The sequence below is a fragment of the Schistocerca piceifrons genome, chromosome 1 (assembly GCF_021461385.2).
Source record: "Schistocerca piceifrons isolate TAMUIC-IGC-003096 chromosome 1, iqSchPice1.1, whole genome shotgun sequence".
In the NCBI taxonomy this organism is placed as follows: Eukaryota; Metazoa; Arthropoda; class Insecta; order Orthoptera; family Acrididae; genus Schistocerca; species Schistocerca piceifrons.
The window spans coordinates 394,080,345-394,102,299 of record NC_060138.1 but is presented as its reverse complement, the minus strand read 5'-3'; the positions used below and the strand labels follow the sequence as shown (position 1 = coordinate 394,102,299).

Below are 21,955 nucleotides of genomic sequence, written 5' to 3'. Positions count from 1 at the left end.
TAAGTTGATAAATAAACATATTACAGCAGTGTTTTCAGGAACATAAGGAATCTGGTACTTCTGTATCAACAATACATTTACTCCCTGTTGGAATATGTGTTTCATAAACAGAGAGAATTATATGTGAGCTGTACAATTCACTAATGCAATATTAAATGTAAAATTTTTTCAGTAGCAACTGAATCTCTTTCTAGAATTCAGAATGGACTTTTATTTTCTGGTGCAAAATCTTACAAGAGTTTGCTTGCAGACTTCAGGCAGGGATCTGAAAAATCCAAAAACAAAGTTAAAGATATGTCATTGACGACATCTGTAATTTATTGAATTGTAAAAATATTACTTGTAACTTGATATGTTATGTAACTGAGATATTACATTTATCTTCATCAAATCCTTATTCAGGACACTGTATATAGCATTTTATTATCAGATATTATTTTGCTCAGTGATTGTTTGGATATTGCTGTCAAAAATTCTAAATCTTTCTAACTTCTTCCTGTTGCCAGGAATCACAAGCCACTATCAGCAGTTCATGCAGTGAAATACTCTCCTCATGCAATTATTTTGCTGTGTTATGTGAGGAGTTACGGGGCAGATAGATATTTATATGTGTCCATGTACATTCGTAAATAATTTCGCCATTCACCGGTTTCACCATGCAACTAATGAAGTAGATGTATGAGTAAATTGCCGTCGTTTAAGAAGTCATGTGAACACAAAGCACAGTAGAATATCTTGCATTATGAGTTAGCTTCCTGAAATGAAATTCTAGAGAGTAGCTGCTTGCCTCGGGAAGACCGATCTGTGGCGGCCAGCAGTAGATTGAAATGAAAGAGATAAAGAACTGAAACTGCGCTGTGTGAGCGCACTATATTTGCCACGATTTATTGCATACAAAAGCATCAGCACAGATATCTGTGCAGACAGGTTGTTGAGTGTGGACAGGCTTTAGCAACTCATCGAACCCCCTACTCAAACTTCCAGCTTGCACGCATCTCGTAACTGCACAAATTTCTGGTACACATGCAACGATCTTTCTCACAGATTTGATTTGTGCACAGGCGTTTGAGCCGGCCGTAAGATAGAGCATTAGGGAAAGATAGTGACTCTGTTTTCAAAGGTTAAACCTCAGCATTTGCCTTCAGCGATTCAGAGTAATCACAGAAATATCGATGGCCGGAATCTGGACCCAAATGCGAGTCTGATATGTCAACATCTACACCACTTCACATTTTAATGTATAATATGAAGGGACGGTGATATTTTTCTGCATTTCATATTTTTATTTCTCAGGAACCACATGAATAGATCTTCGTCATTATAATATGAGCCAGCACTGGGAATGTGTATACGGAAATGAAATCTATTATTCTGTACTGATCTATCTACCGTTACGTCACAAACAATATTTTGTTCATCATGCAGTTTTAAATAAAGTACGTCATTTGGAACTACACAATCGCTGACAACTTTTTGTATTCAAGAGACTTCGTTGAAAATCGATATTCCCATTCATCGATGTATGGAAGGAGTACTCGAAGAGTTCACATGTTGAAAACGGATACGCAGCCTAAATGGAAGTTGTAAACAAACTGTTATTGAAGTACGCAACTTGCAGAACTCCAGTTATAACATTTATACGGAACCAGTAAGTTGGCTTCTATCAGTAACATTTTTTTCCAACGGTACACTCTGTTGATAGGAGTGTAGTTTATAAACAATTAACGCAAATTCGGTAATAGAGTGTTTGGCTCTGCGTTGCGAAACCTTCGTGAATTTCTTCCTCAAGCAGATCAGTATCCACATAATAAGTTATTGTTTAGTTACTAACAATAACAGTCATTCTATTCCTGTAATAAATGGCGTGCTACTTTTGCTTGCCAAGCGGCAAATTCAGTTTTCCGCCGTAAGCTTAGTAATGGTAATAATTAAAAAAAAAAAAACTCTTACTTAATGTAACGAAAGCATCTGTTAACTTGAATTAGTTACCCATTCATTATAGAATGCGGAAATACATAATGCGTGAATTTGGTTGTATGAACCAGTAACATTGTAATAGGCCTAATTGTTTTCAGTAAGGGCTTTGCAGATAAGCATTAACATACAGGAGTATTGTTAAATAGGCATACAGATTTTTTTTTCAGCGGTGTAATTATTAGCTGAATGACATACGTTCAACTGTTGTGAAGTATACCGTTCTTGACGTTGCGGGTGGGTGTGAACACAGAAAATGAAAACATTGAAAGTTCGGAACCCCGCCCCTGTCACACTTATAATACGGCCAAGTTTTATGCATTGATGCAAGTGTTGGATTCACTTAAGTTTTCTTAATAAACGTAAATGAATAACTTGTTCACGTAACAGCGACTGACAAGACATTTCATTTATATTGTAGATCATTCATCTCATTTTATTGACTTCGTAATATGGTTGTGATGAAGTTATAATGTCAAGTAATTAGAAAGAACCCTAGTTATATATCATGAACATGAAATTCCATAACAGATTTGAAAATAAATGTACCTTGTGCAAGATATTACCAGTTATTTATGAAAAGTGTATTGTTCTTATGAAGTGAAACGAAAACGCCCCAATTTTTGCTGGGAAAGGTCCCTCTCTGTTCTTAATTTTTGTGAGAGGTAACAGCAGTAGTGAAGATCTAAATATGTTTGGAAAACATAATATTTTTATAGTGGATCCATTTGCAGCATTTGGTCTGCAAGCTCATTTTCATCTTTATTTCCAATCTCTAAACTTAATTTAGCATCCATGCATATGCACAGTAAGGAATGAAATGGGTTTGGAACATTGAAATTATTTGCTTGATGTCATTCATTAGGAAAACTATACAGACAACACCATTCAGCCCAATGCTTTTAACCAGCAAAATTTAATAGGCTAAAGCAGTACCATTGATGATATCTAACCAGTGGACAGTAAGAGAGAAACAACATAGTATTTAAATATGCTGGCATTTAAGGCTTCATATTGTGAGATGCATAAACAAATGACTGGCTCTAGGTGTTAGGCCTAACCCTGACATGAAAACTAGCTAATAAATCTGAAACCTTTTCTGAGACTGGGAGCCTGTTGCCAGTTATCACACCAGTATAGTACTCAGCTGTGACTAGTTAACTGTTGACACAGTCTGTCTAATGTAAATTGGGCTTAAGAACCAGATTTATCACTAGAATTGTGTAGAGTTTTTTTGTTGTAGAACTTAGATATATGTAGTATTATTTCTTAGACTAAAAGCTGATGCAATAGTGCTGATCTTTGTACAGATGTCATAATTGTCATCTTCGCCAGAATGCACATCCAAAACTTACTGTACGACATCTCTCCCCTTCGCCCCCTCCTCTTTCACGTCCGTAACACAAAAGCCTTCTCATTCTGCAAGATGAATTTTGAATGAGTTACCCAACAGGTATTCCCAGTCTTCCCCCATTAAGCTCATCTGTATTTATTACTGTCACGTTTTCCAAAATCTATTTAGTGTTGTACCATGTTTTATGAGTTGATGCTGTTGTGCCCTCAAAATTAAATTATTTCATCTCATATGAACTATTTTTGTTGCTTTGGTTGTGTATCAAAAATGGAATCTGAACTTCCTAAAAATGAATTATGGACTTACACGCAAGTGTGTAGAAGTGTAAGGCCTTACTGTTGAACTGCTCAGTCCAATTTATTTAATAAATAATTGGTAGGATGACCTACATATTTGACATAAAGCAAACTCCTGATTATCCAGTTTAATGCAGACCCATGCAGCATGGCTAACCAAAAACACAGATAATCCAAAATCTTTGTTTTCCTTACTAGTGGACGTCTTGGATTCGTTTGGTTGACTCTGTCACTCTGTTGCTTCTTGCATGTTGTCTTCATAAGGTCTCTCTCTATCGTCCGTCATTGTTTCGTGTCCGTCCTTTCCGTTCTTTTATTTGTTCACTGGCTGTTCTTGTGGATACATGAGTGGTCAGGATCCCGAGCTCATGAAGCTCTCTTTCCTTTCCAGGCTGCATACTTTTTCTTACCACATCCCTCCCATCCCCAATCCTCCCCACCCCCCACCCCTTCCCTTCCCCTTCTCCCTCTCTTTGGGAGTATGTTTTACACCTACATCCGGAGATGGACACTTTTGAACGAATGAAGTGGTTTCTCTTCTTTTCTCTCTACCATGTACAGTATCCGTCCTTACTTTGTCCTTCTCTTTTCTTGATTCTTCACTTTACCTTCTTCTCCACTGCAGTGTTTGAGAATTCTTTTCTTCTTTCTTATTCTTTGTTCCTGCCTTTTCCTTGCTTTCCTCCCCATGTGTGTCTGAAGGCTGACCCACACATAGCCGGTCGCGGGGTAATGCTGCCCCGGTTAGACAGGTAGGATAGGTATGTACCCGCTGGTAAAGGCCAGGCCCAGGGAGATGTGATTACCCGAGCTGGTACCTTCCGAACGTGCCGATTGGTCCCTCTGTCTGTTTCTCGGAGACGCTGGTAATCATGGGGGATACTTTCGCAATGGTTCTATCTACTTCTACAACTGCCCAAAAGAGAAAGCTAGATGAGTCTCAGCCACGGACAATTCTTTCATCAGTGCCAAAGTTCTTATTTGTTTCTCGGTCTGACGAAGGTCAAGACTTCTCAACAGTCAACCCTTTCATTATTCAGAAAGGTGTTGATGCAATTACAGGTCCTGTAAAGTATTGTTCCCAGTTGTAAAATGGCACCTTGTTGGTGTTGTAACAGCGACCGGAACGGTCGCGGTGTGGCCAAGAAAGTGCGGGGGACCAACAGAGAGAGGCCCGCAAACAAATAAACGAACGTAAGGGATGGACACGAAACAATGACGGACGATGGATAGAGACCTTACAAAGACAATACGCAAGAAGCAACGGAGTGACAGTCAACCAAACGAATCCAATACGTCCACTAGTAATGAAAACAAAGAACGGTAAACACGCTGTCTGTTGTCGAGGCGATGTGTCAAGACTCGAGCAACGATTAGACTAGCTGGCTGAGCGAGAGGCGGGCACTTAAATACTCTATCAGGGGTGCTGCTATTGGCCGCTGAAACAACATGTTCCACTGTGGCGCCCTCACACTAAATGCAGGCCAGGAGGCGCGCGCCGCCACAGTTTACGGCGCGATGGTGCAGAGACCTCTAGGGGTCTTCGACATCCATGAGGTCTGTCGGGGATTCAAATTCCGCGGCACTCGGTACCAGAGTTGGAAACAGACAGTGCCCTCCAGGCACACAAATTGCTTCGAACTACACTGTTACACACCTTCCCTGTCTGGGTGGAAGCACGCCATACTTCAAACTCATCGCACAGGGTGGTTTATACAAGATCACTCGACGGATTGCCAAATGTGGACTTTCAAAATTACTTGTCTGATCAGGGAGTAACGGCTGTACATTGAGTAATGAAAAGGGTTGAAAAGGAATTGGTGCCGACTCGCACTCTCTTCTTGACGTTTGACAGAGTTCAACTTCCATCAAACATTAAGCGGGATATGAGATAAATTCAGTTTGCCATTACATCCCCAACCCTACATGTTGCTGTCGGTGTCAGAAGTTTAATCATACCAACCAGTCATGTTCCAGTGCGGCCAAATGCATTACCTGTGGCTGGGATGCCCATGAGGGTGATTATCTGCCTCCATCCCCTTGTTGCGTCAACTGTATGGGCGACCACTCTTCTTTCTCTAGAGATTGTCCTATTTTTAAAGATGAACAAATTATTCAGTAAGTCCGAGTAAAGGAAGAGGTGTCTACCTTTGCTGCTTGTAAGTTATTTGCCAGTAGAAAGCCCACTGTGTTCCCAGCGGATAAATTTAGCACTGTCCTCACCTCTCCTCGACCTAAGGAGGTAGCCACACAGACTTGGGATCTCATCTTTAGCGCCACAGTGGTCAGATCGGCCAGCCCAAAGATCAACCATTCAACCTCTTTAATATCACCTGCTCAACCTTCATAAATCTAGGGCCCCAAAATCGGACACCCGGACTTCTAAGAAAGAGCCTTCTCATGAAGATTTTTTGCGTACCCAGACCTCACAACCATCAACTCCTCCATCTCAATGCCCTGCTTCCAAGAAGACTCATAAGGAAAAAAGTTCCTCTCCTTCTCCACCACAGCATGTCTCTTCTACAGCGCCACCCAGCAGTAGCTGACGTCAGCCATCTTCTGTGTCGCTGAGACACACCGCTGGTGGCAGATCAACCAGCCGATCACCGGCGGCAGGAACTGCCCCTGAACAACCTATGGATCAGGCTTCTGCCTCTTATGCCTAACTGTCTTGCAAGATACCTTAGTGAGCCCATTTGAAATTTCTAACTCATTGGGTCTGTACTTTGCTGAGATTTCAAGCTCTTCTAATTACCATCAGCCTTTCTCCTGAAGAAAGGAATTGTGCCCTCTTGCTTTCTCCTCTCAAAATCACGAAAGCTTTAATACCGTTTTTTCTATGTGGGAACTCTGACACGCACTCTCTTCGTCTCGCTCTTGTGCCCAAGGACCAGATGGCATTCACATCCAAATGTTGCTGCATTTATCGTCCCCTTGTATGAGTTACTTCCTTCGCCTTTATAATCGAATTTGGACCGACAGTGCCTGTCCCAGAAGATGGCGGGAAGCTATCGTCATTCCTGTTCCGAAAGCTGGAAAGGGCAAACATCACGCCTCTAGCTATCACCCAATCTCTCACAAGTAGTGTATGTAAGGTTTTGGAGCATATGGTAAATGGCTGCTTAGGCTCGTGGCTGGAGTCCCGAAACCTTTTAACAAATGCCCAATGCGGTTTCCGAAAGCATCAATCCGCAGTTGACCATCTTGTTGCTCTCTCGACTTGTATCATGAACAATATTTTCTAAGGAAACAGCAGCTATAGTTTTTGATCTGGAGAGGGCATACAACACCTGTTGGAGGACAGGCATCCTCTGCACACTGTTCTCTTGGGGCTTTTGAGGTCGGCTACCCCTTTTCATCCGTGAATTTATGACAGAGCCCACATTTAAGGTGTGGGGTGAACACTATATCCTGTACTTCCCCCAAGACAACAGGATGCCCCAGGGCTCCATGCTAAGTGTTGCACTGTTTGCAATCACCATAAATTCAATTATGGATTGTCTCCTTCCAGATGTTTTGAACTCCCTCTTTGTCGACGATTTTACAATCTTCTACATCTCTCAATGGGCCATCATTCTTGAAAGGCATCTTCAAGGATGTCTCAATCACCTCCTCTTATGGAACATCAAAAGAGGCTTCCTATTTTCTCCCAGTACGACCATCTGTTAAATTTTTGGCATTGTGCGGTATTTAGTCTGCCTTCCCTGCATCTGGCCCCCATTGACCTTCCATTTGTGGACGTCACCAAATTCTTGGGGCTTTTGTTTCACAGAAAAAACTGCTGGTCTTCCTATGTTTCGTATCTTTCGACTCGCTGTCTGCAATCCCTCAACACCCTCCGTGTTCTGAGCAGTACCTTCTGGGGAGTGGACCAAATGATCCTCCTCCGCAAATGTCGCACCTTAGTGCATTCGAAATTGGACTATGAAAGCATAGTTTACTCCTCTGCACGGCTGTCTATTCTTCAGCATCTAGATACTGTCAACCACCATGGATTGTGTTTAGCGTCTGGAGCTTTTAACACTAGCCCCGTGGAGAGCCTCTACGCTGAGACTGCTGAACCTCCGCTGTCCGATCGGCAAGCTGTTCTTCTGAGTCGTTACACTAGTCACCTGTCTTCCATGCCTGCTCATCTGACCCATGCCCTTTTTTGCGACGCCTCCTTGGATTTAGGGTATGCAGGCAGCCCTTCCTCTCAACTACCACCGGGAATCCGCTTCCATCAACGGCTACTGTTGTTTCACAAGGATAGTAATAGTTTCTCGTTGGGCATTTGCTGCTCTATGCGCACAAATGGAGAATACCACATTTATTTACACTGACTGCTCCAAGACCACATTTGGTGTCGGGGGTGCCTATCTTATTGAACACCTCTATTCGATTTTAGGCTTCCTAACCAGTGTTCAGTTTTTACTGCGGATCTTTATGCTGTTCTCCAGGCTGTCCAATACATCCGTCACCATCAGCGGATACAGTGTATTGTATGCTCGTTTGCTCAGCTCTCTTCCCAACCTTAAAGCTCTTTATCCCATCCACCCTCTGGTCCACCACATTCAGGACTGCCTCCACATGCTCCACTTGGGGGCATCTCTGTGGCATTCCTCTGGATCCCAGGGTATGTTGGTATATGCGGAAATAAGGCAGCCAATGTAGTGACAAAAGCTGCGGTCTCTCTTCCTCAGCCCACTCTTCGCTTGGTTCCCTTTGCCGATATACAGAGCTTTTATGTCATTGTGTTGCTCTCTTATGGCACACACATTGGTTTGCACTTCAGGATAATAAATTGCGTGACATAAAACCTCTTCCCTGTGCTTGGACCTCTTCCTCTTGGCCTCATTGTTGGAGGAGGCAATTTTAACTAGACTCCCCCACTTTGTCCCCATTGCTCGCAGTCATGGACGGAGACACCTTTTACTTCAGTGTCCCTATTTTAACCCACTACGCGCCCATTTACAGCTGTCGCCTGATATGGCTTTCCTTTCAGCAGATCATGCGTGCTCAGCCAATTGTGTTCTTGAGTTTATAAGTGTTAGTGAGATGACATCGGTCATTTGAAGCTCTTTTCGGGGTAAATATCCCCCCTTCAGTAGCACGTTTTTAAGATTTCCTTCTGTTTTTAGTTCCCCTTCTTGAGTTTCGCTCCCGTTGCTGTTGATTTAAATTCCTGTTTTTACCCTTCACTAAAGCTACAAAATGAGCACTTATGACCATAGCTGTTTTGCGTCCTAAAATCATAATCCACAAAAAATCCAGAAAACACATTTTTTTTCTGAAAGCCAGTATTGACTAGGTTTCAAACATGCTACATGTCACATTTGAAAGCCCACTGCATTATTCGCTGCAAATGTAAATCTCGAGTGTCTGGGGTGTGTGTATCCTTCAGCAGAAGCCAAGGATGTCTTGCAAAACACTAACAAAAAGGCTTCTGAAGCTGATGTTGTCGTAATTGTGACTGGAACAAATGACATAGCAATAACTTAATAAAAGGTTTAAGAAGCACATTACCAAGTATCACACCGAAAAAGTGTTTATTGTCGATGTTCCATTTAGATATGATCTTGCAAAACAATCCTGGGTAAATCGCGAAGTATTGGAAGTAAACAAATGGCTATATCACCTGTGTTCGAAATTCAAAAATACCACAATCATTAAAGCTAGCGAGTTTGACAGGGAGTGCTATACACGACAAGGATTCCACCTCAACAACCAAGGAAGAGGATTAATCTCGCAACTGATTACCAAAATTGTGAGTAAAGAAATGGCCACCTTTACAGTAATACTGCTACACCAGGGAAACCTGTAAAGCCTGCTGGTCTGTCTGGCAAAATATTAACAGATATGTTCCAGCAGGATCAAAATAATCTTCAAACCATTCACTCTGAGCCCAGAAAACTAGATGTATCCGAACGTTGTCAAAATGGGGCCTGACTACCAGCAGTAGACTTAAAAGACACCATGCATCTTCCCTCTTGCTGTGAAAAATCAATATTATTCATGCAAATAAATATTAGATCTCTGAAATATAACGCTGATGAACTTGGTGTTGTATTGAATGGAAACAACAGAATAGTATTATGTATTAAAGAACACTGGTTAAGAGAAGAAGAGAGAAAACTGTTTGTATCACCATGTTTTAATTTAATTACAAGTTACTGCAGACCCAATGAAGGTTATGGGGTTCCTCAATATATATAAGTGACAACCTAGGGTTCAGATAAACTGTGCTTGATGTTAGGGACATATGTGTTAAAGGCATTCTTAAAGCGGCTGTCATGCTACTACCAACATAAAAACTAACAGTTATTTCAATATACCATTCTCCTGATAGTGATGCCGATCAATTTGTAGAGTGTTTAGATAAACTTATTCACCATACAGAAAAATATACCAAACACAAGACAGTAATTTTAGGAAATTTAAATTTTGATGTAAGGAAAAAACACACAAAAATACTAATTTGCTTAACATGCTAAGATCCCATAATCTCTTCTGTGCAAATTATAGTCCCACAAGACAACTTCCTTGTCTCGACAATTTTATCACAAATATACATAAAGATGATTTTGAATTGGGACTCCTTAATGTCGACCATCTGATAGATCACAAAGGTATATGGGTTAAACTAACAATTCATGAAACAATGGGGGATTGTGAACCAACCCGATATGTCAGGTTATTAAATGATAAAAGCATAAATAGCTTCATGGATAAGCTGAAGGCACTAAACTGGAATAATATAATATATGCTTCCAACAATGTTGAGGAGGCTTGTAGCAGGTTTGTTAGTACTCTATCTGAAATTTTCAATACCTCCCGTCCAGTGGTTACCAAACGAAACAAAACTATGGCAAGAAAGCATGGTCGAACTACTCCACATAGGTGGTTCACACCATATTTACAGAAGCTAAGATTAATGGTTTTAATATGTTAAAAAATGGTGGTGTTGACAATGCAACTTATGTTAGCCTCAAGAGAGACTGATGATGATAAAAGTCCCATACTTCTTTACAGAGTGTAGGGGAACGATGCGGGAGACCCGCACCGCCTTACTAGGCAAGGTCCTAGTGGAGGTGGTTTGCCATTGCCTTCCTCCGACCAAGAGACACTATAGATCACAAATCAGATTAGCAAAAGGTAGAGCAAATGATAACTTCATCAAAAACTCCAATTATAAGTGTAAGGCTGCGTGGAGGGTCACTAAAGCAGAATTAGGTACAGGTAGAGCACAACATAATCATAGCTAACACTTGGTTTAAGAATCATGAAAGAAGGTTGTATACATGGAAGAACCCTGGAGATACTAAAAGGTATCAGATAGATTATATAATGGTAAGACAGAGATTTAGGAACCAGGTTTTAAATTGTAAGACATTTCCAGGGGCGGATGTTGACTCTGACCACAATCTATTGGTTATGATCTGCAGATTAAAACTGAAGAAACTGCAAAAAGGTGGGAATTTAAGGAGATAGGACCTGGATAAACTGAAAGAACCAGAGGTTGTACAGCGTTTCAGGGAGAGCATAAGGGAACAATTGACAGGAATGGGGGAAAGAAATACAGTAGAAGAAGAATGGGTAGCTTTGAGGGATGAAGTAGTGAAGGCAGCAGAGGATCAAGTAGGTAAAAAGACGAGGGCTAGTAGAAATCCTTGGGTAACAGAAGAAATATTGAATCTAATTGTTGAAAGGAGAAAATATAAAAATGCAGTAAATGAAGCAGGCAAAAAGGAATACAAACGTCTCAAAAATGATATCGACACGAAGTGCAAAATGGCTAAGCAGGGATGGCTAGAGGACAAATGTAAGGATGTAGAGGCTTATCTCACTAGGGGTAAGATAGATACTGCCTACAGGAAAATTAAAGAGACCTTTGGAGATCAGAGAACCACTTGTATGAATATCAAGAGCTCAGATGGAAACCCAGTTCTAAGCAAAGAAGGGAAAGCAGAAAGATGGAAGGAGTATATAGAGGGTCTATACAAGGGCGATGTACTTGAGGACAATATTATGGAAATGGAAGAGGATGTAGATGAAGATGAAATGGGAGATATGATACTGCGTGAAGAGTTTGACAGAGCACTGAAAGACCTGAGTCGAAACAAGGCCCCGGGAGTAGACAACAATCCATTGGAACTACTGACGGCCTTGGGAGAGCCAGTCCTGACAAAACTCTACCATCTGGTGAGCAAGATGTATGAAACAGGCGAAATACCCTCAGACTTCAAGAAGAATATAATAATTCCAATCCCAAAGAAAGCAGGTGTTGACAGATGTGAAAATTGCTGAACAATCAGTTTAGTAAGCCACAGTTGCAAAATACTAACACGAATTCTTTACAGGCGAATGGAAAAACTAGTAGAAGCCGACCTCGGGGAAGATCAGTTTGGATTCCGTAGAAACACTGGAACACGTGAGGCAATACTGACCTTACGACTTATCTTAGAAGAAAGATTAAGGAAAGGCAAACCTACGTTTCTAGCATTTGTAGACTTAGAGAAAGCTTTTGACAATGTTGACTGGAATACTCTCTTTCAAATTCTAAAGGTGGCAGGGGTAAAATACAGGGAGCGAAAGGCTTTTTACAATTTGTACAGAAACCAGATGGCAGTTACAAGAGTCGAGGGGCATGAAAGGGAAGCAGTGGTTGGGAAAGGAGTGAGACAGGATTGTAGCCTCTCCCCGATGTTATTCAATCTGTATATTGAGCAAGCAGTAAAGGAAACAAAAGAAAAATTGAGAGTAGGTATTAAAATCCATGGAGAAGAAATAAAAACTTTGAGGTTCGCCAATGACATTGTAATTCTGTCAGACAGCAAAGGACTTGGAAGAGCAGTTGAATGTAATGGACAGTGTCTTGAAAGGAGGATATAAGATGAACATCAACAAAAGCAAAACGAGGATAATGGAATGTAGTCAAATTAAGTCGGGTGATGCTGAGGGAATTAGATTAGGAAATGAGAAACTCAAAGTAGGAAAGGAGTTTTGCTATTTGGGGAGCAAAATAACTGATGATGGACGAAGTAGAGAGGATATCAAATGTAGACTGGCAATGGCAAGGAAATTGTTTCCGAAGAAGAGAAATTTGTTAACATCGAGTACAGATTTAAGTGTCAGGAAGTCATTTCTGAAAGTATTTGTATGGAGTGTAGCCATGTATGGAAGTGAAACATGGACGATAAATAGTTTGGACAATAAGAGAATAGAAGCTTTCGAAATGTGGTGCTACAGAAGAATGGTGAAGATTAGATGGGTAGATCACATAACTAATGAGGAAGTATTGAATAGGATTGGGGAGAAGAGAAGTTTGTGGCACAACTTGACCAGAAGAAGGGATCAGTTGGTAGGACATGTTCTGAGGCATCAAGGGATGACCAATTTAGTATTGGAGGGCAGCGTGGAGGGTAAAAATCGTAGAGGGAGACCAAGAGATGAATACACTAAGCAGATTCAGAAGGATGTAGGTTGCAGTAGGTACTGGGAGATGAAGAAGCTTGCACAGGATAGAGTAGCATGGAGAGCTGCATCAAACCAGTCTCAGGACTGAAGACCACAACAACAACAACAGTCATAGTGTAAAAGTTACAACTGATGTTAATGTCACCCCAGATGAATTTAACCTCTTTTTTATCAATGCAGCAAACCCTAATTCCTCATCTCCTCATAAGAAGAGTTCAAAATCAAATTCACAATCTACTTATATAAACCAGTTTTTACAAAATTTTGCTGATACTGTGTCAACCTGTAATTGGGGACATGTGGAAATAAGTGAAGTAATTAAATCAGTGGCAAAGTTAAGTGACTCCAGATCAGAAGATAATGGCCTCTCAAATTTTGTGATTAAAAAAATAATCGACTTATCATTCCCTCTCTGCACACTCGTAAACTGGATATTTGGAAGTGGTATTTTTCCAGAATGTGTAAAGAAGACAGTAGTAATTCCATTACACAAAAAGGGTGATAAATCTTGCACTAATAATTATCGTCCAATTTCTCTGATACTTTTTTTTTCAAAAATAATCGAATATTCAAAAAACAATATACTAAGTCTCAATATGCTTTTAGGGCCCAGTTATCAACAATTAATGCTGTTGAAAATGTTTTTTCTATTGTGCAATCTTCTTCTGAATCCAAATTATCTGCTGCAGCCACACTAATGGACTTAAGCAAAGCATTTGATTCTGTAAACCACACAATACTGCTGGAAAAACTATGGTGTTATGGGATCAGGGATCTGGAACTCTCCCTCATTAAATCATATCTCAGTAACAGAAAGCAAACTGTAAGCTAAAACGGTCAAAAGTCACAGTTACTGAATGTCACTAGAGGTGTTCCCCAAGGATCAGTGCTTGGGCCATTACTGTTTATAATATTTATAAATGACCTTCCCAGCAATATGCCATGCAAATCTGTGCTTTACACAGATGATACAACTTTCATCAATTCAGGGAAGGACATAAATAAACTGACGGAGCAAAGTAAAGATTTTCTCAGATTATCCAGTATATGGTTCGAAGCTAGTGAGTTAGCTATTAACTATGAAAAGACTGTAAATATATCCTTCAGCTTATCCAATGCTGCTATTGGGTACACTTCTACCAAACTTCTTGGCATATACTTAGATATGAAATTAACCTGGCAGTCACATAGACAACATATCTCGAAAGCTTTCGCGAGTTACCTATCTTCTGAAAAAATTACGCACCTGTGTTTCTGAAAGCCTGCTGATTAATTCCTATTATGCATTCTTTCATTGCCATATTAGCTATGGTATTCTTCTATGGGGTAATTCTCCATGGTCCAGGAAAATTTTTATTTGGCAGAAGAAAGCCATCAGGAGCATCTCTGGGATTACCAAAACAACATATCATGTAGGTCCTACTTCAAAGAATTACAGATAATGACAGTCCCTTCTCTTTTTATATATAGCTGCCTTTTGTACATAAAAGAAAACTTTAACAGATACAAGCTTAGGCAGTCCGTTCATAATCATAACACTCGTCAAGCATTTAAGATAGACATACCAACAACTCGACTCAAGAAAACACAAGACAGTTATGAATACATGGGAATAAGGGTTTTCAACACATTACCTGTGCAAGCACATTGTGTCTCTCTTAATATATTTAAAAGTAAGACTAAAAAATGGCTGAAAGACAAAGCTTTTTACAGTGTTAAGAATTTGAAAACTCTTCAAAAATAGACCTGACTTACGAAACAACTTGCAACTCTGTTTGTACCTCTTCCTAAGCTTTTTTTTGTCTCTGTAGTTCCACATTTAACTGTTAAATGTGTGGAGAAATCCTTATGTATGAAATGTATTCTTTTATTATGCACATTCTTTAAAATGCACACTTTAGTTATGTGGGATATCTTTATGTATCGAATGTATTCCTTTATTATGTATGTACTTTTAAAATGTATACTTTAGCTTTGTGTGATACCTCACAATAGTTACATTTCTTAATATGTAAATTGTACATTACTCATGACGACATCGATTGCATGTAAATGCTTAAGGATGGATAAATAAATAAACTGATAACCTATGTAGGAGTAACTGAAACATCCGATAGACTACCGGCCATCAACTCTGACCTGAAATTTTATCAAGATAGTGGACACCACCATTTTGGCCTTATACAATAGGAGTACCATGATGTCACACATTCAAGTTGGGACCAGCCAACTACAATCCCATTATGCAAAATATAACGAAATAATTCAGTTCTGGCCCAAGCTTCCAGAGTTGATGATTTGTGTAAGATGTGCTTACTTGTGTAAATGAATGGTGTGTGTGTGTGTGTGTGTGTGTGTGTGTGTGTGTGTGTGTGTGTGTGTGTGTGGTTTTTTTTTCTGACAAAGACAGGCCAAAAGCTTAAATGTGTCTTTTAATTGTACCTGTTTGTAACTTATTGTACTGTTGTTATGGTAATTAGCAATTTCTCTTTTCCTATAGTGCCAAAATAATTGAAAGAAATAGATGAAGCTAACAGCTGTGGGAATAAGGGGGTTTGCGCAGAGAGAAAGAAATGAAGGACATACCTGATATAAAATACATACCCAAACAGATACTTGTTCAAAAATCTAGTAAGCCGCTATTACACGAAATCCACAAAATTGGTATCAGAAATTTCATTAGAGCCACACAACTCGAAGAAAGGTCACGACACCATTAAAAAGCATCACTCCAAAAGCTGACATGGAAAGCTTCCCTTGATAAAGTCCACAAAATCATAAACAATAATTTGCTCCAAAAGCTGGTATCAAAACTTCACTTTACTTATATCTATAATAAATTCAGTTATACCAAGAAACAACAACAACTTGCTCCCAAAAAAATGGCACTGAAACCTTCACCTATGGAAGTATTATAAACTCCACATTATGGATAGACCGAAACCTGCTACACTAACTATTGTCGAAAACCTCACTTCACCAAAACAGCTACACCGAAGTTAAAGATACCAAAAACTTGCTGATCAAACCTAACTTGATTGAAATAGTGAGAACAATTAAACTTCCACATGCTTAAACAAAACTCAGTCATGCACATAAATTAACACGCACTTGCAATACTAACAATAAATGGAAAAAGAATGTAAAAACATACTTAAGAAAATTGGATGACACACACAACCATACAGGCACAAAGAACAAATACACATCAGTTAACACACACACACACACACACACACACACACACACACAAAGTAATTAAAAGGCTAGAATGTTCCATTTAATGAATTATTTTTTTCCATTGTATATGTAGTGCATTTACAATTCATATTTTTTCTAGGGTATGACAGCATTTCCACTTGGATTCCACTATAGCATTGTTGTGTATGTAAACGTTGTAAAAGTGATCTTTGTACTTCTGTGGTTTGTCTGTGTGTTACATTGCTGCTCTTTACTCTGATGCAACCATTTTGAATCCTGGTGGTAAAATAAATTATTGCCATTACTTGATCAACAAGGGCAAGGTTAGCAGACTGACACAGTATTCTGGGTTAAATTCCAAACCTCCTCAGTGTCTCATAGAATGTGGGTGTAAAACAGGTTAGTTACTTGTCTGTTGGATAGAATTGTTACATCCAGTGACTACTTTGAGTAATAGCTAATTGTGAGCAACAGAGTTCTCCTCCTTCCTTCTGTCACCACCATAAGTTTTTGAGGAAGGCAAATTTCAATTTTTGTTCATGATGCGGTGTTGCCTTACTACAGAATATGTGTAGTAATGTAAGTCGCAGAAAAAAACTTATTTGTTGTCTCTTGGGGGGGGGGGGTTAGATGTTGAGAGATTGAAGATAAGTGAAAAATAGTAGTGGATCGATCTGTCGCTGCTAACACGCATTCCCAGAAGACATTCAGCGCAGTGGGTGAGAGAGAGAATCGACAAAAGTGACAAGTTGTATAACTTTGGATCATCATTCACTTGTTTCAGGTTGGTACCAACCTGAACCCATCAGAGAATGCATTGTACATTGGCATTGTTGTCATAATTCTGCATTGTCAACTCTGCATCTCACCTGCGTTCATACACGAAAGCAGACAACATACTAAAGGTTGTTAATAAAATGATGAGTTTATTTTCTGATCTTTGATTGTGTAGTTTTACAATTACTCAAAATTACACAAACCATCAACAATACTAATTCAGCAAATTACGACAAATACAGGAACAGTTTAAATTTGATTATTGGAATGCCTTGTTTGCCTTTTCATAGGACCGTTTGATGACTTTTACTTTTTCCCTCCTCTATTGAGATAGGTTAAAGTTTTTGATTGTCGGCAAACATCAGAGACCTGGTCATCCTAAATTTAAGAGCAAATATCAGATTTCAACCCCTCTAAAAAAAAAAAGTCAGCAAACAATTATTATATAACATGTTGCAAACAATCTATTCAGTTTCAAAAAATTGTAGTGGCGTTCTACACAGTTGCACTGGCTACAAGCGAAAAGTAAATTATAATATTGCTGTATAATTAGGCATACTTCTAAATTGCTAGGAAACTTTTCCCATGCTGTATTTTATTGAAACGGCACATTGGAGGCAAAACACTGTAGTATACTTATTCTTGTAGTTCAGTCAATTGATTCATCACTTATTTGACTGTTTTAGGAGTAAAACGGCAGCAGCTATATACACCAAAAATGGCGACGGAGGACTGACATATGCTGGTTCAGGGGAATTGAAACCGAAGGATGACTCAATATTTGATGCAATTGGAGCAACTGATGAGCTTTCATCCTACATAGGGTAAACTCGCTTTTACTTCCCCTCCTTCCACTTACTGACACAAAATGAGAAACAGCACTGTTAATATTATAAACCATTGAAGTTCGATGCAATATAGTGAATGAAAAAACTTTTTTGTAGATTGGCTCGAGAATTTGCGATCGATGGCCAGCATTCCTATGTGGACAAATTGAACAGAATTCAGTGTATTCTTGTAGATATCAGCACTGCAATTTCTAAGTGCTCCAGCTCTGAACTCGTCAGGTTGTCTTCCAGACATACCAAAGATCTTGAAGAATGGATTGATGAATACTCTAAACAGTTACCACCACTTGAGAATTATGTGATACCAGTAAGTAATCTGCAGTAGACTCTACTTCTAACAATTTTAAGATTTATCAAAGAGTGCATGAATAATATAAACATTTCAATACTAACATTCATAATATGAGATTAACAGTAAGAATTTTTTCACTTTGAGAACAATATATAACTACTGTTGTCGGGAAGTTAAGACATAAACTAGAAGCTGGCTAAATGATGCCTGCCTGTAGATGTGATACCTTGTCTGTGTATGTAAATTTATCATTATTATTATGTAGTAGCTGTATTGATTTATGGCAAAGAGACATGAACTTTCATTGTGATAACTATTGCTCACAAAGGTCAGGAGAGGTGTGTGTTCAGAGGTACTAGGGTGGACTGGATCAGGGACAGACTGTAGTGGATGATGTAATTATGACTGTAATGAACATTAAGTAGAGGTGAGAAGAACATGTAACCAGTGAAACGGGTAGTAAATAAAATGAAGTACTTTTTGTTTGATACACACAACCCTTACCTGTTGTTACAAGAAAGTGAAAGACTCACTGTATCAGTCTAATCATATTAATAATTACTAATATGACATCCAGTAGGGCCTTTTTCAAATATATGAAATTGATTACTAATGTTTTGGAGGTGACCTTCATCCGGAAATCATCTGCCTCTATAGCTCAGTGGTCAGCATGTGTGGCTGCTATGAGGATGACCCAGGTTTGATTCCCAGTACTGTTAGCAAATTTTCTGTGGTCGGAGGACTGGACTAGTGTGCATTCGGCCTCATGATGCTAGTTGAGGAGTTACTCGAGTGAGAAACCGTAGCCAGAAATGTGGAGTACCAAACGCATCAAAACAATGGCATTAGCAGGCGATCAGTCAGTTCCTTGTTGTCCAGAAACGGGTGTCCAGCATTGTCCATGTGTGTGATCCAGTGAGTCCTATCCCACCTTCATTGTGACATGTCATGTTTGTGTACAGCAAACAAGGCTTAAACTGCTCTCTCCCCAATGCTAGTCAGTGAAATGGCACTTCGATTCTGTGGACCATAAATTCATGGTTTTCTATTGGCATGATGCATGCAACACAAAAATGTCATTGTTTTTAAGGGGGCAGATGTCAAACCTTAACAAAAATATTTTTTAGTATCTGAGTTGGAATGATGAAGTGACTGACAGCTATTAATAATGTTTACAGCACAAATAGCAACACTGAACTGGAATAAGCTTGGTCACATAGTTCAGATGTGCACTGTGATTCTCCAAACTGAACCCATTATAACATGGAAAAAGAGAGTGATAGATAACAGGTTTCCACTGAAATGCATTTACAGGGTGAACCGACAAAACTGTCTTTCATGCTCCAGTTTTTTAGTTATTGATATTTAGGATGATATAGTATGAGCTGGAGCAATCTTTCCAGTCAGAGTAATCAGTAAACTCATAGGCTTTTTCCTTCACCCAGACTTTCATTAGTGAGGCTAAGTAATTCCCACACTCTTACAAAAGCTGCACTAAATGATGAACAGTGGAATTTTTTCCCTGGAAATAATTCAAAAGTTGCATGTTACATACCGTATTTGTCATGTTAAATATTGAAAACACAAGAACAAAATTATTTTCATTTGACTTTTGTAGATTTGCTTCTTATTATATGTAATATAAATTGCTATAAAATACTCTGTAAATTTGAATTATTTAATATAGTACCGCTCACTTTTTAGGGAGGTGGCAAGGCATGTGCATCACTCCATGTAGCAAGAACTATATGCCGCAGAGCAGAACGTTGTGTTGTGCCTCTTGTTAGGAAAGGAGAGCTACATAATGAAGCACAAGTTTATTTAAACAGGTGAGATACTAGTATGTAAGTTGAAATTTTTCCACCAATTAAATACAGTTCAATTGCAGATATTTTAATAAATGATTACTAATTCTGTTTTAAATTAGCTTCCTTTCCACAAGGTATTGTTACCTCTAGATTTTACTGTAATAGATAATATATTCTAGAACTCGAGGTGGCTAAAATAAAAGTGGTCTTAAAGTGTTTTGAACACACTTGACAGAGTAAAGATATATGTCAGGTCATAAACAGTGAAGTTAGATGTCTTGTTGATAAACAGTGGCACAGTCCATTCTGACTACCCTGTAGTTATTCTCTCTGAATCCACTACACTAATTAAATATTGAAACTCTGGTAGAAGAACTGATGTTTCAAAATGTGTAATATTCCAATTATAGTTAGCTAGCAGTGTACACTTATTCTTGTTGTTACAGGTTGTCTGACTTTTTATTCACAATTTCAAGACTGGCAGCAAAATGTGACAAAAAAGGTGAAAACATCTACATACCACGCCCTGAACCAATTGCAAAAGAGAAAGTTGCACAGCAAAAATAAAAGCTGATACTATTCAGGAGAAATGAGTAAGGCTGAACACTTCCAAAGTCTGATCAAGCAGCATAAGATACTGAAATTGTTGATATTTTTGTTTGCTCTTGAGTTGGCACTTGTTACATTAATCAAAAATAATTGTTTCAAGTTGTTTTATTTGTAACACTTCAAAATATAATTTAGTAAAAGTGTATATACAAATGTGTACATAGGACTGATAAATAAGTTACAAATATTAAATTGTTTTTATAACAATGTCACTCCAGAATTTCTTCACCTTCTGCCACTTCCTTCAGGCTTAATAATTCAAGAAGACCATGGCCCTTGGTGTCAGACCTCACAGTTTCATCAATTTGCCGGTAATGTCCAGGGTCTGTGAGGCATATCTGGAACATATTGCAATGTGTTAACTGCACAGTCTGCTTATTGTTTTATGGAAAATGGCAATCCTTGAAAGTAGTCTTAACAATTTTCATAGTGCGCACAGTGCATAAACACTGGAGTGTGAACAAGATGGAAATTGCCTTTCAGGAAAACAAATATACATGGAAAATTTGACAAGCAAACAGTGAAAGAGGGGGGGATGTTCTATTTCTTACAAAATAAAATCTTGCTTCATATTTTAGTAATTTATATGGTACAGTACTACATCATCTGGCATCTTTGGTTGCAAGGATTATAGTGACAAACATTTCTCCATAAATGGCTATATGTACACTTGCTGTTATTCTATAGCCAAGACACATTCTGGATATTTTTAGTTAAATTTGTATCCTATTTTTATCTGACACTTATCCTATGTAGAATTGATAAACATGTTAGGTGATGAAGAAAAGAAAGCTCATTCAACTGTAAGATCAAAGCATCTATTTGGAGACTGCTGCACAATCTTCCTTAGTCACTTCTGTTTCTACAATTGTGTTCAATATCAAAAGCATATGTAAATGAGGTCTGAAACCTTGTCAGTTACTAAATAGAAACGCACATTACAGCATGGTAACTTGACTGGAAAATCAGTAAGCAAATTTACTCAGAAAGCCATGGATTACTGAAAGACTTGGGGAGGAGTGGTTCGAACTGTTCATTGAGGGAGATGTACTTGCGGAGTCACTTTGTTGCCAAAGCAGATCAGGGTGATTTGTAATAATGTTGTGGGCTTGTGTAAGGAAAAGTGAACTGCATTGATGTTCATTGCTTGACTATGCCTACCTACTGCGCGCACATGCCAAACTTCATGCGTTGTGTGTGTGAATTTTTTATTCGCAAAAAAAAAATGAAATTAATGAAACTTGTTCAAATATGGTTATGTAAATAAAAATTCAATGTACTTTCTAGTAGTATCATGCTGCTTGACAGCAAGTGTACCCATGTGTATTGACTTAAGAGTA

The 21,955-nt window shown here is 38.9% G+C and overlaps 2 protein-coding genes across 2 annotated transcripts in view; one reads left to right on the top strand and one right to left on the bottom strand.

Moving 5' to 3' along the window:
- Positions 1–1,506: 1,506 nt before the first annotated feature.
- On the top strand, positions 1,507–20,822 carry LOC124803144 (corrinoid adenosyltransferase-like). The gene is made up of 5 exons (XM_047264328.1): positions 1,507–1,648; positions 17,745–17,882; positions 18,003–18,213; positions 19,903–20,027; positions 20,453–20,822. Exons 1-5 carry the CDS (start codon positions 1,575–1,577, stop codon positions 20,571–20,573), a joined length of 669 nt encoding a protein of 222 aa, XP_047120284.1. The 5' UTR covers positions 1,507–1,574; the 3' UTR covers positions 20,574–20,822.
- LOC124803133 (ribosome maturation protein SBDS) overlaps positions 20,706–21,955 on the bottom strand; it is a 58,614-nt gene continuing 57,364 nt past the window's right edge. Inside the window, exon 5 of the mRNA XM_047264316.1 lies at positions 20,706–20,953. Within this exon, the coding sequence (XP_047120272.1) occupies positions 20,825–20,953 (129 nt within the window). The 3' untranslated portion in view covers positions 20,706–20,824. The remainder of the gene's footprint in view (positions 20,954–21,955) is intronic.

Bases quoted from the DNA above. Each gene is read 5' to 3' on its own strand.
- LOC124803144 (XM_047264328.1), top strand. From the start codon at position 1,575: ATGGAAGTTGTAAACAAACTGTTATTGAAGTACGCAACTTGCAGAACT. The intron at 18,214-19,902 runs GTAAGTAATCTG...CTCACTTTTTAG, and splicing joins TTGAGAATTATGTGATACCA to GGAGGTGGCAAGGCATGTGC. The intron at 20,028-20,452 runs GTGAGATACTAG...TTGTTGTTACAG, and splicing joins GCACAAGTTTATTTAAACAG to GTTGTCTGACTTTTTATTCA.